The sequence below is a fragment of the Antedon mediterranea genome, chromosome 4 (assembly GCF_964355755.1).
Source record: "Antedon mediterranea chromosome 4, ecAntMedi1.1, whole genome shotgun sequence".
NCBI classification, from domain to species: domain Eukaryota; kingdom Metazoa; phylum Echinodermata; class Crinoidea; order Comatulida; family Antedonidae; genus Antedon; species Antedon mediterranea.
Window position 1 is genome coordinate 6,744,835 of NC_092673.1, and position 19,025 is coordinate 6,763,859.

Below are 19,025 nucleotides of genomic sequence, written 5' to 3' on the forward strand. Positions count from 1 at the left end.
TTTTAATTGAGACCAAAATAATGTTATTTTGTTAAAATTAATTTACCCTACCTGTTACATCCTACAAAGACGATCATGGATAAACCTGTGAATAATGATAAACACTGAAAATTAAGTTTATATTATATGTAGAAATTACTACCACGCACCTCTCCTCCCCACGCCCACAAATCGTTTACTTTTCCAACGTTTATTTTTCGTTAGAGGCATGAAAGTAAAATATCAATACAGACGTTAATATAACTATATAAACCAACGTAAAATAAACAACGCGTTCTTTATACCCTAATTTGGTCATCGTTTACTCCGTTAATGCGTACTGCTTACGGTACAGTTACTCCACCGGGTACACCTCGGAATGGCTATTCGGACGTATATTAATACTATAGGTATCGATTTAGATAGGGCAAGCCAGGGCCTAACTATTGTAACATTAAGTGTGGAACTGATTACTTTGTCCTATCGTTTCCATTAAAATGTTCAAAAGTTAAGTGGGAGTGGGAGAGGGCGGGGGGAGGAGATAGAGCCCCCCTCCCCCGGATTTGCATATGCCTATTTATCATGCTCACACAATCTGGACAAAATAGCCCGACGCCATCTCTTTATCCCTCATCGACCGCACAAGTCTTATTCATCACATATTGTATCCTTTGAGTACTACAATGATACTAAGTAAACACAACATGTTTGCGTCCAGTCCAGTTGAATTAATAATATTTATCATTAACTTATTACAGTGACAGTGCCGCTGCAAGAACATAGACATCAAGAGAATACAACGTTTTATTCTTAAGCTTTAGTTAAAGGACGTCCGGCTATTTTAGTTCACGGGGCCCCAGAAATGTGCTCTATACTAATTAGAATGTTTTTGATATATATCACGTGCCTAAAACATTGAGACAGTAACGTATTTTTTTGTGGAATCAAACGTAATCTTGTTTTGCTACATTGTCCTAGTTTGTCATTGTGAACTTCAGGTAATCAATCACTTAAATAACTGTTATGTTAATTAATATTCACTATCATTACGAACTAAATAGTATCCTCTTCGCTTTGTTCGTTTGTGAACAACTTTCCAAAAACTAACGGCCTTATGAATAGCAGTCTGAAGGTGACATCGATCATGTTTTGTTAGCTTAATTGTCCCCCTAATCGTCTTAGGCGAAAGCCTATTTTCTAGTCCATAAAGTTGCACTAGGTGCGCCTTTGTTCCCCTTCTTTTTTAAGTTGGGCTTAGAAAGGTGTGGAAAATCTGGAAGCAAACCACGACGCGTGCACTAACAAAGCCCGGTGTTAGACCTTTGTTGCCTTCTAGTTGTAAACAGTACAGCACATGCTAAGTACGACTGGCACGAGCCATATAACACAGTTTCCTGTATTGATTGGTTGGAATGAAGCCTTCTCTATAGAATCGTGCCGTGTCGACCAATCAGAAGGCGTTTAGCATTGATTGACTGTTTTTGTACGCTTGAATGCCCGCTGTGCATGAAGTCGACTATTGCATATTTCGCTGCATAATGAGACAAATCTTTTATCAAGCATTCGATCGTACAGAAATGGTCCATTCACAAAATCTCAGCGGAAGACAAAACTTAACTGACTACACTCCTCATCAACCATCAACATCTATAATATATCCTCGAGTGCTAGGCCTTAACAGTTACGTCGGTTAAGGCAGTCGGATTGCATCTAGTCGCCTATTTAAACGTTTGAAACCTTTGAGATACAACGAGAGAACAAAGAGAGCTAAGCACGGTTTTCTCCTTGTCTTTCGAGAGGCGTATGCATAATAAGACGGAAGATGCGGCAGGAGACGCCATCATCTATGCTTAGTAGCGAGGTTCTAGATGCTAGCGATGCAAGTACCTATGTTGTTAATATCGGTAAGAGCTTATATTTCAATATATCATACAAGTATATAATGGTATCTATGTTAACCTATAGACAAACGGTCATGCTATGACATAAATCTTAAACAATCTTGTATAATCAATTTATATCATATCCATATATTATCCATAAGCAACCGGTGTTCAATATGAATCGATAATCGATTATTTGTAATTTACCAGGAACCCATTGTATTACATGGATATTACCCATTTTTCCATGCATTCGAATCATTTGGACGGCATCACTGGAATGATAGTAGGTATACTGCAATATATCCATAACACATTTACCCGTAAAAGGTCATGCCTCACAGTTAGACCCATTGCCTGAGCATTTAGTAATTTCCATGTAATACAATGGGTTCCTGGTAAATTACAAATAATCGCTTAAAGACATTAAAAAACGCAAATAAGATATATATTCCACACAGTAGACTAGAAATTAATAAAAAATCTATTTTCATTGAAGGACCAACATACTGGAATAAACTTCAGTCTACTCTAGAACAAAATCACATGACCTCGCTCCCTATGCTAAAGTACAATATTAAAAAAATGATATTTGAAACATATTGCTAGCCACTATTGCTACTTCAAAATTGGGGTTGTAAATATTTTGCTTATCTCACTTTGTTTTTTTTTTCTTTTTCTGTCTAAAAATGTCATTTTTTGTTAATGTAATGCGTCCGTAGGCCTATATGTTTTATGTTTATGCTTAGGACTACAAAGACCAGCCACTTTGGCCGCCTGTGTATCTTAACCCATAAACTATGTATCTACGTATCTTTATTATCAATGTAATTATTGTATTAAATACAGAATACATATACAAATTTTTACCAAACAGATGCCCACAATTTCGATTCATTGATTTAAAGAATAAGCAACCTGTCGCGAAGTTTTTGTTCTTCATTAACATTCATTCTAAAGTGTTTGAGAATCCGTGTGAATGGTTGATTTTAGTATTACGTAATCGCTTTATAGAATTGTGTCAAATTATGTCTGTACACAGCTGATGTGTTGCATTGATAATAGGCATTTCGTATCTCGTATTTGTTATGTTTTTTTTATTATATCAATATTTCTGGTTAGGCATAATAATGTATTTTGAATCAATGAAAACATTTCTTTAAAAAATAGAATAAAACTTGAATGAGCATGATTACGAATATATTATTTCAGGCCTATGAATATACATCATATCACTGGACGGATTAGCGTTTTTCATGTTAAAATGTATAGAGGCATAATACACGCCGCGAGTTCCTCGCGCGTAGAAATAGTAATACAGTGGTGTGCTCATCAATTTTTGAACGCACGTGTCAAAGTTTGTCTTGAATTGAATGTCAAATTGGATCTACAGTTATATTCAGAATTGAATAATATTTTCAAGGCCTCTATAATGAACGGACTATTCATTTATTCCCAGGCGTCCAGAAAACGACGTTCGGCTATAATTAGTTACGCTACGTGGTTTTGAAGACGCTGTGACCTTACATACAGAAAACTAAATACAGACAAATACTGTACACCTTTTAATATTAAATTGTCATATTATATTATAAATATTATATGATGACGTCATACTAATGGTACTGGTAGAGCCTAACCGTTACGCCGTGCAATACGGTACAGAATATATCATTCGTTTGTGGGTAGGCCTAGCTACACGCGATTGGCAACATGTTATTATGGTACAGTGGTAAATATACAGAAAGCTTGCGTGAATTGCACGCTCTTTACAACAACAACTGGAACTTCTAACTTGGTTACCACAGATGATCATCCTCACGTCGTGATTGGTCAAATTACTCTCGGTTACGTGCTTGCACTGCGTCCGATTGTGTAAAAGCTAAGTAAGAGCATATTAAGCTGGTTGAGATCAAGCGTAGGGCATGTTTTGGTCATATTTGGACTATTGTGTTTAGAAAGAATCAGATACCATCACAAGTACCCCTTTGGACGGTCAATAGTCATAAAGGTAAAGATTTCGGTTTTATCTCCTGCCCCTCCATCTTGAATGGATGTCGGGGTGCACCCCTATACACTTCCACCTACGCCCTAATTGGCTATGTTAACCCGAGCTTAGTAGCTTACACAGTCATGACCCATGTATGCCGAATAAATAAAGTGACTGCACTGTTTTGTTTTCGTTTTGTTTTTTTAGGCCTAGACGCATTATAAATTCATTTCAAACCAAATATTTGTGTATATACTGCTTTCTCTATTTATCGTTATCATCATTAATTTGTTCTACTTTTTGACAATGTCTATATAAGATACTTATAGAGGACTTTATTAAAGTATCATATTACCCATTAGCAATTGAGTTATTGTAAACATTTTATCCAAACACGACGTGTATAACAATAGGTACCGGTACATCTATGTACACGCTTAGCCGATGAAATGGAAATGTTTACTAAATTAAATAAGTTCATTATGAGTAGATTTATACTTAAGTTCAATTGTTCGATTAATATATGCATAGTTCGTGACTATAATCCGTTATACTGTCTACAGTTTAGGTCAAATTAGAAGTAAACCATCAAAAAAAGTGTTGTGCACATTTAGACTAAAGCTTTCCACTCGAGACGCAACACAGGGACGTAGACGCAACGCAAACGTGTTGACCACATAAGGTTGGTTCCCACAGCGACGCAACGCAAGGACGTAACGCAACGTAAAGCGTGGTTCCCACTAGCGACGCAACGCAAGGACGTAACGCAACGCAAGTGAATTGACCAATCACAAGCGATGGCTTATTCGCTTGTGATTGCTAAAGCTTGGTTCCCATTAGAACGTAACGCAAGGACGTGAACGTAACGCAAGGACGTAAACGCAACGCAAGCGTTTTAACCAATGACAGGCGAAGTTATAGACAGTTAGCAATCACAAGCGAATAAGCCATCGCTTGTGATTGGTCAATTCACTTGCGTTGCGTTACGTCGTTGTGTTGCGTCGCTAGTGGGAACCACGCTTAACTGTCTATAACTTCGCTTGTCATTGGTTAAAAAGCTTGCGTTGCGTTTACGTCCTTGCGTTACGTTCTAGTGGGAACCAAGCTTTACGTTGCGTTACGTCCTTATGTTGCGTTTCTAGTGGGAACCAAACATTAAGATATACACGAGAATGCGACGACTTGACGTAAGTGCGCCGCAAGTAATTTGACCAATCACGATGTCGCTTGTGATTGTTCAACTCATTTGCGTTGTACGTCGTCGTTCGGGTGGGAATCAAGGAGATACCTTTGGAAAACAAACAAATTGTACCACCAAATGGCTGTTCCTGAGTTCTGTATTTAAATCTTTCCACTCAGTCATATTACGGGAATGTGTTCCTCTAAGTGGTGTCTCTCCCCACTCCCGGTGTCCAACCCCCCCCCCCCCACCCACCTTTAATAGGGGCTCACAAACAATGGTAACCAAAGCCTATATTCTGAAAAATACACGAAATATAAGTGACATATTATTGAGAATATTCAGTCAGTTGTGTAACAAAAACACCTAATATGAATTAGATTTATGTATAGACACGAAAGAAAAGTGTGTGTTCCGCCTAACCCACATTTATAATAACAGAGACATAATATCGTGTATTTATTGAATTAATAAACAGCAAGTTCGCATTATCTTTCGTATATCTATCACTCTGAACTGTTATATTTCAGTTCTGGTGTATTATGAAGCAAAATAAGTATGCAATTCAACAATACATTATTCAAGGATACAGTTTTTAGTCAAAGAAAAATATCGTACCGTGCGAGTAGTTTTACTAAGCAGGCTAGGAAAGCGAGGTATCTGCTATTTGTTTACGCAGCTGGACCAGGGTAAAACGCTTGAGAACCGCGTGCTGACGACGCCTGTCCGCTCGCCCAAGGCCTGCGTTTGCTCTATCTGTACGTTTCAGTCATAAAGAAAAACTATATTTTTTCAAGCTGTTATTCAATAGCATCTTTTTAAATGAGGCTTTCATGATAGAGGAGTGTATTATCGTCACTGAATATCCACTAATGTTACCATGGAAACCTGTCTTTAGGTACAAAAGAAGTTAGCAATTGAACAGAATAGTAAATGGTTAAATTTACGTGGCCTAAATATTTTATTTTACATTCGGATGAATTTTAAAATAGTACCGAACACGTTTAATACTGTATGTCGGGTTAAGAAGAAAATATGGACAGTGAGATACAATCATTATAAACATTTTATTTACAACATGGGTTCCGAATGGTAAATAACATATTTTGGCAACGTAAATTTAGCCATTCTTTGGGACACTATTCATAGAACACCTATATGAGGGTGGGGTGGGGGGGGGGGGAGGGGGGTGCTTTCCTGTGTAATGAATAAGGGTAATACTTATACTACAGTGTAATGTAAACATTACATTATTATTAAAATATATGCCCTATATTTTTTTTTATTACAAGCCTAATTTTTGTGTAGGCCTATGCTTTAAATTATTTACAATTTCTATTGATATTACCACTTATATGATTTTTATTACCATGTTTCTGAAAAGCATATTACGAAACTAAAGTATATTATTATTAGCTCCTCCTCTGCCGGCGGTTATGGAACGCCCAAATATGGTGCGCTATGATAATTACGACGAGAAGGCCTTGCCATAATGCAGCGTTCCATAACCGGTGACCGAAGTTGGGAATTAATTATTTTCACACCCGGGCAATTTGTTATTTCTTTCCAGTGAATTTTGTTGTATTATTACTTCTATTGATAATTACATCCCACTGTGATGACTTCCATTATAAAATATCTTTAATACTTACAAACTTGACGTAATTTTTTTTGGAATCGTCGCTGTGGTTGGTCAAACTTGCGACCAATCGCATGTGATCATATTTGTTAAGGTTTTTATTTCTATCGGTCTATTACAGCACTATAGTTTATGTATTAGATCAGTATGAATGTGATGACCTTTGACACTAACATTGATGTCATCCACTCGTTCATCTTTCGTTCCATAAGTGAATGTAACTTATTAATAAATACACCTAATTATTTTCAAATATGGTGTTATTCAAGTACTAAATAATGCACTTATAGTTCATTGTTTTTTTTTTCTAATTTTTTCCATTTATGTAGGTTATAATCATCACTGTACTAATATATTCGGTTCTAAAAAAGGTTAATGCTATAAAGGCTTTAACCGCGCATTGAAATGAGGGCTTAACACCTTACGTATAATATTAATTCTGTTCTAAATCCGGAAATCACGTCTTTTCTTTTTTTTTACTTTTCCATACATAGGCCTATCAGCTATGGGATGATAATACCGTCATAATTGTTCAAACTTAAAATATATTACGATCTATTGTACATATCCGACGGGTTAAAATAATGAAAAGCAACACATGATTAAATTTAGAAAAAGGTGCCTCTAGCCTACGATTTTCAGTTAATGATCACATAACTTACTCTTCAATATCAGACGGTAACATTCTTTTATATGTTGTGGTTTGATTGTACAAAACTGCAAAATGATTTATATTGAAATGTGGAATATCCTTATTCGCTGGCAAGTCAAATCCTTGTAATTAATAATACGTTTGCTACTTTAATATCTACGCAGACAGTAACGGTACTTGAACCGCCGTGACCTTGGTGCTAACGTAGGCATAGGAAGTGAGCGTTTATCTACAGGCGTGCGTTCATTATCAACCGATGCTTGATTGATACTTTTTGCTTTAAGCCATCGGCAGGGTTTTTGTTTGGGAGGCTACAATATTACCGTACGAATTCATTCATCCTGTAAGAAGAGTGTTATTTATGACGATATTTTTTTATTTGTATTGACAGAAAACATTCCTAAATGCGCTGGATGCCAACACCCGATTTTGGACCGATTTATTCATAAGGTGCTCGAGCGGTTTTGGCACGCCAAATGCCTAAGATGTTCAGAGTGCGGTTGCCTTCTAAACGAGCGATGTTTTACGAGGAATGGTGAAGTTTTCTGCAAAGAAGATTTTGCAAGGTATGATTATTTCTTTGTGTGCGTATGCCTTTTTTTTGTATTTAAAAGGTTAAAGTGTTAATCGTAGAAACGTTCTCTTTTAAAGGATAATGACATAATATTTTCAAAACCTTGAATTTAGAGCCTTTGATTTATATCAAGCTATTAGTATTTAGAGAAATCATTATTTATAGCTTGTGTGAATATGTTCTGATAATTGTGAACGGGTGTGAGCGTTTTGAAAATATGATTGGTTAAATAAAATGTAGAACAATAATCTTCATATTTATCCGCATAATAATCATTATTATTCTATCATCGACATTTACCATTGTTACAAGTCATTGCTGCCCAAAGGGCGTATGCTAATGACGTGAGCATGCATCGTATATGACTAGAACTTTACACCTATAGGAGGTGAAAATAGAAGTTCGGAAATCGGAGATAATATACGGATAACCTCTTCGTTTTTTAGGCTATTGAAAGCATTAAAGAGGCGACTTTTTTTTGTTTGCCACAGGGACGAAATTCCTCTACCTCTGCAGCACGAATGGGAAGGGTTGGAGATTATCATGGTTATTGCAACGATCTTCATCGTTCACGTAAACCCATAGGCTATAATGATGACGTAATCTTTGTGCGTAGCGTCGTACAAAATGTCCAAATCATCCCAAAATCATAATCAATTGATGAATGTTGAATTTGAATACAAATTGTTAATTATGCGAATTTGCTTCTTTTTCAGTCGGTTTGGAACAAAGTGTTCAGCTTGTGATAAGGTCATTGCTCCAACGGAGGTTGTACGACGGGCACAGGACAACGTTTACCACCTGGACTGTTTTAGTTGCCTTATGTGTAACACACAGCTCTCTACGGGTGACGAATTCTACCTGATGGGAGACAGTAAACTAGTATGTAAGAGGGACTACGAGGCAGCAAAGGCCAAGGGTAGGTTGCACTAGGAACTCGATAGGCCTGCCTTCTAGGTTGGACATACCGGCCGTAACAATCCATTTTACCACAAATAACACTATACACCGTACTGTAATAATTATTTAGCAAAAGTTTCTTCTATTTCACAATATATAACACTTCGATTAATTAATTAATTAACCTGTTATTATTTTAGCAAGCTTTATTTTGATAACCATATACACAGTTTACGGTATGCAGTGACTTTCTGAACATTGAAAACAAACTCACCATCCGCTATCTGCAGTACAAATGGCATTATTGCAGTAGAATTATTTTGAAATAATCTTTTAAAACTTGTTGCATACAACATATCCAAAATGTATTATTCAATTATTCAAAATATCCCTACTTTATCTATTATATCTAAGTACAAATACAAGGTAAAATATACAATATTTCAATCTTAACTGATACAAAAAATACACCTGCTTCTATTAATTTGCATAACCACACGTGCGTGTCGTGACGTTTCGGTGTCCGGTTACGAACAACCCAACGTACTCACAAAGACACTTCAACTGCACATGATTGTGTGTAAGGTATAAGTGTCGAAGGTCAAATCACTTGATTAACATTTGAACACAATATTTTATGAAATAAATGGCTCTTCAGTTTTCAATTTGTATCGCTAAGCGCCAGTGTGCTTTCTAAACACACGCGTAAGATACATTTTAAACAATACATTACCTGGTAATTCTAGAAAATACAAATAAAATAGGCGATCAGAAACAGCGAAATACCTGGCAAAATATGGCGACCACTAGAGGGCGCGCTATTTGATATTTCGGCCCATATTGAACATACGAGATTTTAATACGGCTTTTTTTAAAAAAAGTCTAATGAATAGTCATCGTCTGTTGTCTAATAAACACATAAATTAGACGCTAACTTGAAAATTGTGAAATATCTTGAAAACAAACAAATATAGGCCTATAGTTTGGAGAACTCTGGTTTTCTTAATGCAGTACGTCGTATTAATGTGATCTGTTATGTGTGAAGATAACTAATAACTAATATTTACAAAATCTTTGTATTTTCAGAAATGGAATTAGATAATGCGAATAAACGACCACGCACTACTATCACAGCCAAACAGTTGGAAACACTAAAGAGTGCGTATACCAGTAGTCCGAAACCACCAAGACACGTACGAGAGCAGTTAGCGCAAGAGACGGGGTTGGATATGCGTGTGGTTCAGGTAATTGTCTACAATATTGTTGATGTTTTGTTGTCTGTTGGATACGTGCACGTGCATTTTAATAATTGCTATATTATGTGTACTAAGAGTGCGTATATAAGTAAATCCTTGTTGGCTGCCCATCAATTAAATAGCATCCATTATTTTGTTAGGTTTGGTTCCAAAACAGACGAGCGAAAGAAAAACGATTGAAGAAAGACTCCAGTAGGCAGCGCTGGGGCCAGTATTTCCAGGGTAAAGGACCAGGAGATAGTAGTCCGGGAAATCCAGGGGATTCGTCAGTTCCGTCTCCGAAATCAGACGGAGATAAAACAGAAACAGACAGTAAGTAAAAATTCATTTCAAGAGACCACGTGTGAAATGACTACACCAAAGTAATTAACGTACCCGGCGGAGAGGCACGACCAAACGCTTAAAGCTTGATATATGTAGTTGTAGTACGATAAACACGACCTTAGGTTAGAACATACAATTATGAGCTTGGTGTGGTCAAACCCATACCAAAGTAGGCTAACCACCAGTTTCCCAGGAATTACACGATTAAAAAAAAAACATCTGAGCCTAATCCACACTGAAGAAACTACCTTCCGTATGCTGTTTTGTTTTCACTAGTTAGCATGATGATGAGTTTGGTCCTTCTGGGCCCTAAAGTTTGCAAGAATGAACGGATCCGATCGAAGTATTAACTTATGTCTTCTATCCTCAATGTTCTCCTTAAAAATAAACTGGCACGATCAGCGTTTGTGCTTATTGTCGTTTCTTAAATCCATAACCGACGTCGTTCACGATCAAAGCTTGTACCTCAAAATGTGAACTTTCATGGCTTAATATAACTTTTGATTTATCTTTATTAGGTGATGCTGGTTTAACAATAGACAGAAATGTAATTTACACTGAAGAACCTGAACCAACACAGATGATGAACACGCATAATCATAATGGAGGGTTTGCGGTAACGCCGTACTTACCGCAAAACAACAATGGCTATCCAATGAGTCAATCTCCAGGCTTACCAAGTAACCAGCCCGGTATGATGCCAAGTATCCCACCTTCAGATACCAACCTCTCGGCTTTGATAAACCCAAATGCAGCACATGGCCTAACTGCTGCCATGCGAGCGATGGTCCACGCAGGCGGAGAAGAACTCCATGACGGAAACACAATGTATGATGATTTTCCAAGCAATCCGTCATCGTGGATCGGCGGCCATTCGCAGTTTTGACCAACGAAATGGAGAAATTATATCGATTCCGATTGTACATTGTCTGTTTATGGCAAAGTGACTTTATGACATTAAAACAAACAACTCGATTTGATCGAATTGAACTTACACGAACTGTGTAATATATCAGGGCCTATCTGAAAGGCACAAGAAGTGCAATCTTTTTACACGTATTTTACGACTGATTTGATTCCTAGTCAATATGTAACTGCTATTATTATTATTATTGAATTTACCTAGAAGGTAGGTAATATAAAAGGCAAATATGATACACAGGAGTCTTGAGGTATTACATTTTCTTATAAAAGAAACTTTCTCTCAATGGTGGAGAAACATAAAACATAATTTTTTTAATACCAGACCAGACGAAATGTTTACTGGTTCTGTTATTGTTAAGTTGATTATTATGCGCATGTGTGAATTCAGTGTGCGTGTTTGACCAATGGAATTTGTTAGGGTGTGCTATTTTTTATTTATGAATATTAGAGTCAGATATATAATTACTTTGTTTATAGTGTGTTGTGATTTTATATTTTATTTAAAAAAAAACGTTATCGTATTGTACCGGTACCGTACGTTCTCAACCCCAATCCTATTATTTATTCAGTAAACAAGCAACACTGATTTTACTTAAGGTGTTTAATAAAAGGTACTGACACCACTGCCAAATGTAAGTGATTATTGGTTTAAAATCAAAAAAATGTTCTCTCTCAAAATGTCATAAAACGTACCGTAAATAAGTTTTATTCCATCTTAAGACATTGATACATGTTGGGGTTGTTTCTCTGTTGTTAAACCATGTTTAAGGAGAAAGGGGTCAGTAATCCGAAGGGATTATTATGAAATTCAAACCCAGTATTTACCTGCCGAATACCGAAAACGAATATCAACTATACAGCATTAACCTATACACGCATTGTTTTGTAGATAACGATACAAAGTGATTATTGGTCTGTATCATGGTCTTTAACATCTCATTTTAGCCTTTACATTTATATTTCATAGTTGTAAAAAACAAAACAGAATTTTATTTTGTAATTATTGATATTTTGTACGTAATTTATTCCTTTACAAAATTTGAATTTACCTTGAGTACCGTATATGTAAGTAATCACAGAGAAACTGGTTTCCGAATGATTACATTTCTCTTTTATTCGTTACCATGGCAACAGTAGACATTGTTTGGGGATACTGCTTACAATAAAATTGTATAGGTATAAGTCCAATTCTGATTAAAGCACACTTTGGGAGCACTGTCCGTATTCACTAACTTAAGGAAATACCTGAATAATAACATAAAACTTACAACATTCTTAAATATTTATTGATCTATATAAAAAATCTATAGTATTTAAGGGAAATATTTTTACTCGTGTTGTGATAGTGAATAATGTCACAGATTTTACCGTCTCCTAATTATGTGGTCTTTAATGATTAGAGAAGATATATTTATCTTCGTATACAAACGTACATAAAGATTGCACATTAGTGACAATCCACCTATTTATGTTTAAGTTAGAGCAACGCAATTATTTTAACATTGTTTTCTCTCAACTGGAGTTTCAATTGGGCATTCGTGTAAGATAGTAACATCTTCTGATTTAGCGTACGACTAAACAGATTATTATTATTTAAACCACATAATAAAAATATTTGATCCGGTTCCCAATACATTGCAGTACATAATAAGTAATTTTGCTAAATCAAAATTAAAACTTATATAATTGCATTTAATATATTTATATGTATATTATATAGGTAAATTGCAGTCGCCCGATCTTTCTACCTTGTATCTAAATATTTTATTATAGTTAGGTTTAAGAATTTGCTGCAAATAAATTATTTATTTAACTTTTTTTACTTTTTAGAAAAATTAAACACAAATCAATTTTTCTTAAATATATAATGTGTATGTATAAAAATCAATTCATTTGTATTGTACATTTGTTCATTCGTCGTTATTTATTATTGATAAATATGTGTCCGTTTTAAATTTTACGTGCAAGCGATTACAATAAAACATAACATGAAGCGAGTTTGCAATGTTTTGTCTGGTTCTGTAGTAATATCAAAGAACTTATAACACAAGAATCTCCTGTTCTTCAATTTGCATTCAAAACACAGTATCGGAAGTACAGGGTTAAAAGGTCAAACTGGGCGACGCCATTTCACAGCATGGAGCAGCGCCCCCTCCAAACTAGAAAGTCAAAACTATTAATTCCTATAGAGGGCTCAGTCAATTACTCTATCCCCCCTATCAGAGCCATATATAAAGAGTTACGACATTGAAAATTAGAAGCCATTTTTGTGTCAAAGAATTCGCACGCTGAGGGCGCGCGCGTCTATTTTATATAGCGTTTTCCTGTAGTTCATGCATTATTTTTAGATTTTTTTGTCTATGAAATAACGCTTATATTCCGTTTTTATTTTAGTAATTAATTTGATTAATGGTATTAATTTGGTAACATATATATATATATTGTGTCTATAATAACAAAAGAATAAATGCTAGGGCCTACAGTACATGCAAGTCAGGATACATCAAAGCATGAACCAATACAAATTCACCCCTCTTTTTATACAGTATAATTATGCTCTCCGTGTGTTTTTGATACAAACTTTCAGAGACTCGTTCATTATTTCATTTGTAATAATTTGCCTTTATTATTTTAATAGTGTTCATACCCTATTCAATATATTAACAAATATATCCACGACACTTTATTATTTTCATTTAGTCATCAAAGCATGCAATATGAATTGAAAATATTACACAATTGTTATTAATAGGACGTAGTTATGGGATGTTTCGTTCCAAAATCAATCAATCGAACTTTATAATGGACTAGCGCACGCGCGCGCAATATTCTTTGCCGCAAGTACTTTTCTGTACGCTGTGCTCATCGATATTTTACCGTAAAATGTGCAATTACATTTTTTTTAAATATAAGAAAAAGTTTAAAGTATTTTCTTGCTCCTATACTTTACATGAATTAACGGAGACAAGTTTGACACAAATTGATCTGCATATCACGTGACTATAATCCAATGTCCAACTCTTTATTATATATACGGCTCTGCCCTATAGTATTAGCAGTCCCCCTCTATGATGTTGACTTTCTAATTTGATGCGGGCGCGCTTCTCCATGGCTCACAATGGCGCCACCCATTAGCTCTATTCTATCCCACAATGCCTTTCGAAATTGTTATGGTCTTCGGACGAACAGGAGATTCTTGTGTTATAAGTTCTTTGGTAATATCCACTATGTTCATAAAGCATAAACAAAAACACGAAGTAAAAAGAAACGCCAACATGTTTTGGGAACAAACTAACCACCACCAAAAAAAAAGAAGAATAAAAAGAAGGAAACAAAAAAATCTTATATAGGCGTAACAAAGATACAAGTCTACTTTATTGTCAAAATCTTAAAATGTTGAGATATATTTTGTACCTTAGTAGATCATTAAATAATACAAAGTGATAAATATTTAAATAAATGATTTTACTCGTTTACTATTAATTTAAAGTTTTGATTAAACAAATTGCATGCCATATAAAGTGTTGAAAATCTGAAACGGTTTGTGGAAATTGTTTTCTGTGTCAATCTAGCTAGCCCTTCCTGATCTGTTAATAAGAGTGTGATGGGTGGGATGTGTCTTGTATAAATTAGTTAAAATGTCTTAAAGATGTATTGTCTCTTGAAACACATTAAATGAAGGTCAAAATATTAAATTAGCCATATCAAAGTATAATATATAATATATATAAATATACTTTAAGTCGAAAATTCGAGCTAAAAACAACAAGTTTACGTAATTAACAGGTAAATTAGTTTGAATACATTCCGTCTGGAAAATCGTCGCGAGCGAAAGTAAACAAATATTTCAAACCACGAGTATGCATTATGCATGATGCTAATTAGGATTGTTTACAACTCGTCACGGTTGAGAAGGTGTTTTCACACAGATTGAAGTTTTATGATTATCCATACAGAGTAGCCAAAGAAGCGCGTTGCATTATGAGATATGTTTTGATCGAAAACTTTGACTGGAAGTCAAAGTTATTTTTTGAACAAAAAACGTCTGTATTTCAGTTAAATACATTTTTTTCGACTAATTTTTGGTTAAAGTTAATAACTATTATGATACTTCAAAATGACCCACTTTTTTCGAAATATTTTTGTAACATTTGTTTGGGAATTAGTCAAAGGGACAATAAGTATAAACATTTAAATTCGGCACACTTAAATTTATCGGCTCTGATATGCATTTTATAAGCATAAAATAAGCTTTTTTTCCCCAAACTTTATTTTCAGAGAGACGATAGGGCAGTACTAATAGGAATAAAGTTGCAAACATTTTTAAAACATTGTCGAAAATGATCATTTTTTTTAGTCACGCGAACGATGTAAAACAAGTTACGCCCTCTGTTGGCCGCTTGGCGAATGCACGAAATAAACAAGGTTTTCGTAGTAATAAATTGAATATAAAATTACGTTTTTTAGTAATTTATTATATATATTATATCAACATTGTCAATATCAATAAAATACGGATTGTTAAACACCTTTAAAAACTTGATAAATACCCAAAAAAAATAACAGGAATTTGGTCTAAAGTGAGACGTTTCGGCCCACAAAGTGGGATGTTTTGGCTCAAAAGTGGGCCGAATCGTCCCACCAAAAGTGGCCCGAATAGTCCCGGGCCGAATCGTCTCAGGGCCGAATCGTCCTGGAACCTGACAACCAACTCCGGAGTGTCTCCGGAGTTTTGCTTTTGGTGTGAATGGGGTATAATAGAGGACGATATCATTATTTAATACATCAAACATAGAGGGCGCTATTATCAATATTCTTAAAATCATGGGTAAAACTAAAAGTAGAAAAACACAACTGATTCAAGAAGTGATGTAGAAAAAAATTAGAAATTAAAAACGGCAAATGCATATTAACAATAAACACCAAACAAAAATTGAAAATTAATACTCAAGAGTAAAAGCAAATGGTTGTCTTGTGATAACCGCAAAATATATAATAGCGCCCTCAAAATGGTATGCATGGAAATAAACGAATATTTCATGAGAATGGTCACGAGCACTCACATGACGGACCTCCCTTTAGATAAATGAAATATCGTGAGATTTTACGAAATCATGTCCAAACTAATAGAGGACGATATTGTTAATTTTTTTTGTCAATACATCAAACATAGAGGGCGCTATTAAACATTTAAATTAGGTTTGTCAGAAAAAATACGATGCCAACTTATTTTTTCAATTAATAAACAATACATGAATTTATTTATTATAAATATCTTTATATCTTAATATCGGGACATTTTTTTTGTTTATCCAAAATATCCGGACGAAATTGGAAATATATATTACGTTCTATATAAAGAACATTTATTGAGCGCCAAACGATAATGTTTACAATAACATATTAATTTTCATATTTTCTTTTTAGCTCTATAGCTCACTATGTCGGTCGGTTGGTCGGTAAACCCAACTCAAATTTTCACACGCGACTGCAGTCATGTTTATGGCCTTGTTTATATAAACTTGCAATTTGTTCTTATTTTGCACTAATTGATATGTTTCAGTCATTGAGGAGTTTTGAAATAAATAAAAATGAATAACTTCGACGATAACGACAATTGATATCATAAACTACTCTCTTAAAACCTACTGCTTTTAAGCCTGATTGTTCGAACTAAAGTCCCAACACGAATTACTTAAGTTCGACGATGTGTAAGCGAGGTAGTTGACCTTAGAACATCACATTGATTAATGCCTAATTGTCATTGCGAGTAAAAAAAAAATGCAGCCTGTATTGCTTTAATCCTATTTAATCCCTTGCGACTTCTACTTTCTTTGTGTTTTGTTTATTAATCTTCGTACACGCTGTGGTGTTACTTGATTTTTCCAATACACTAGATAGTGGCAAATAGCACTACTCTGATAGATGAATAATGTATCGTGTCTCGGGCCATACATTGCTTTCTTTTCTCTTGAGTAATGGAATTTTGTGTGAAATCTGAATTTTAATCCGAATGAACACAAATCAACGACGTGAACACACTTGCTGACAAATTTATTTAAGATGATAAACGAAGAAAATGTAATGCCGGGTATTAATCAATAAAGGATGGATAACTGAATGTGAAGAAATAGATAGATGAGTTGATTAATATGAAGAGAATCAATAAATAAATAGATGAATATGTGAATTGATTAATGAATGCAATACATAGTAGGTGAAAGAATAGCTGAATAAATGCTGTACACAATATTTGATAGGTAATACAGTATTATGAATGTTACACAATGGAGAAATAAGTTTCTCCGTCCTCTATGAGGACTAGGGCTGCATCAAGAGAGGCGACTTACTCTTGCGGTATCCAAGGAAAAATTTGAATTCTTTCGAGGTTCTTTTAGTTATTCTGCAACACATTTATACAATTTATTACCAGTTGTCATAAAAGATTCTTCCAATATTAATTCTTTTAGTTTAAAAGAATAGTTTTATTGTAATTATTTTAATGCCATGTATATGTTTTGTTTGTAATACAAATAAATGACTACCGAGATGGAATAGTGATGGAAACTATGTTGAATTCCAATAAAAAACTATATATATAATATAAACATAAATCAACTATCATTAATATTTTATTTTTTACGATTTAAGAGCACATATTAATGATAAAATTGGTTATTTATATATATTATATTGTTCAAAATAGAATAAAATAAATAAAATAAATACATATTGTCATTGTACTTCCTATTTATGTGTCGTCTTATATGTGCTTTTGTAGAAGTAAATACTATAGAACTCTTCGATGAACACCCCTATTGAAGGGACTTAAAGTGTGGTGGATTCCCAATTAAGAGGACAATATATTTTTAACAGCAAAGAAGACCAAACAATTTTATTCATATACCGTTATTAATACAAGCAATTGATAAGAAATTATGATACTTTCTCTAGTTTTTCTTTTCAATTTCTTTAGTCCAGCAATTATTGTTCATTTTGGATATTTATTCTTTCTTTTTTCCCGGAAGTACCTACTGTCCCCTTAACGGGGTTTACTGTATCAGTAATTTACCTATATTTCGTTCTGACCCGTACTAAATAACCCATTTATGAAATAATCTATCTAATTGAAACGAACTAAACAAAACAGAAAGCTAAATAAAAAATTAACGAACACACAAAAATCGATTTTAAAACATCGTCTCACACATCCATAAATCACTGAATATACTAAGATATTTACTTATCCTGCAAAAATCTTATGAATGCTAAATGAAATGAAAATAAACCCAAAATGACGTTAGATATTGAACAAAGCAGGCGAAATATTAAACGAGATATCGCTAAGAGCAACAAGTCAAAAAATAATAAAATATAATTCAATTTATGAAATTCTTCACTGTCACACACCTTACACAAACGAAAGTCTGTTTATTCTGTTTAAGCTCACCATCTATAATGTTAATAGGTTATTTACATTGTCAAAAACCTGTGTGATTGATAACATTAATTGCACCGTTTGTCATCCTTTATATTAATTTCTTTTAATTTTGTCGATTATACAGTTAGAAATGATTTTTTTTCATACAAAAGTTTCACCTGTTTACGAAAACACGAGGAAATTGAAAGACGAAAGAGGGTTAATAATTCATTAGAATTTTTAAATAGAAATTCGAATTATTTATCCTGAAACATCGATGTGATTAAAGTTCAATAATATGAAT

At 34.3% G+C, this 19,025-nt stretch overlaps 1 protein-coding gene across 2 annotated transcripts in view; it reads left to right on the forward strand.

Moving 5' to 3' along the window:
• Nucleotides 1-13,321, forward strand: part of LOC140047962 (LIM/homeobox protein Lhx3-like) — a 40,406-nt gene extending 27,085 nt beyond the window's left edge. Inside the window, exons 1-6 of one of the 2 annotated variants that reach the window (XM_072092992.1) lie at nt 1,497-1,883; nt 7,715-7,889; nt 8,614-8,816; nt 9,884-10,041; nt 10,194-10,365; nt 10,896-13,321. In XM_072092992.1, the coding sequence (XP_071949093.1) occupies nt 1,802-1,883; nt 7,715-7,889; nt 8,614-8,816; nt 9,884-10,041; nt 10,194-10,365; nt 10,896-11,263 (1,158 nt within the window). In that variant the 5' untranslated portion in view covers nt 1,497-1,801 and the 3' untranslated portion in view covers nt 11,264-13,321. Of the gene's footprint in view, nt 1-1,496; nt 1,884-7,714; nt 7,890-8,613; nt 8,817-9,883; nt 10,042-10,193; nt 10,366-10,895 lie in introns of those variants that run through there. The other variant, XM_072092993.1, reaches the window with a different exon arrangement.
• Nucleotides 13,322-19,025: the final 5,704 nt, after the last annotated feature.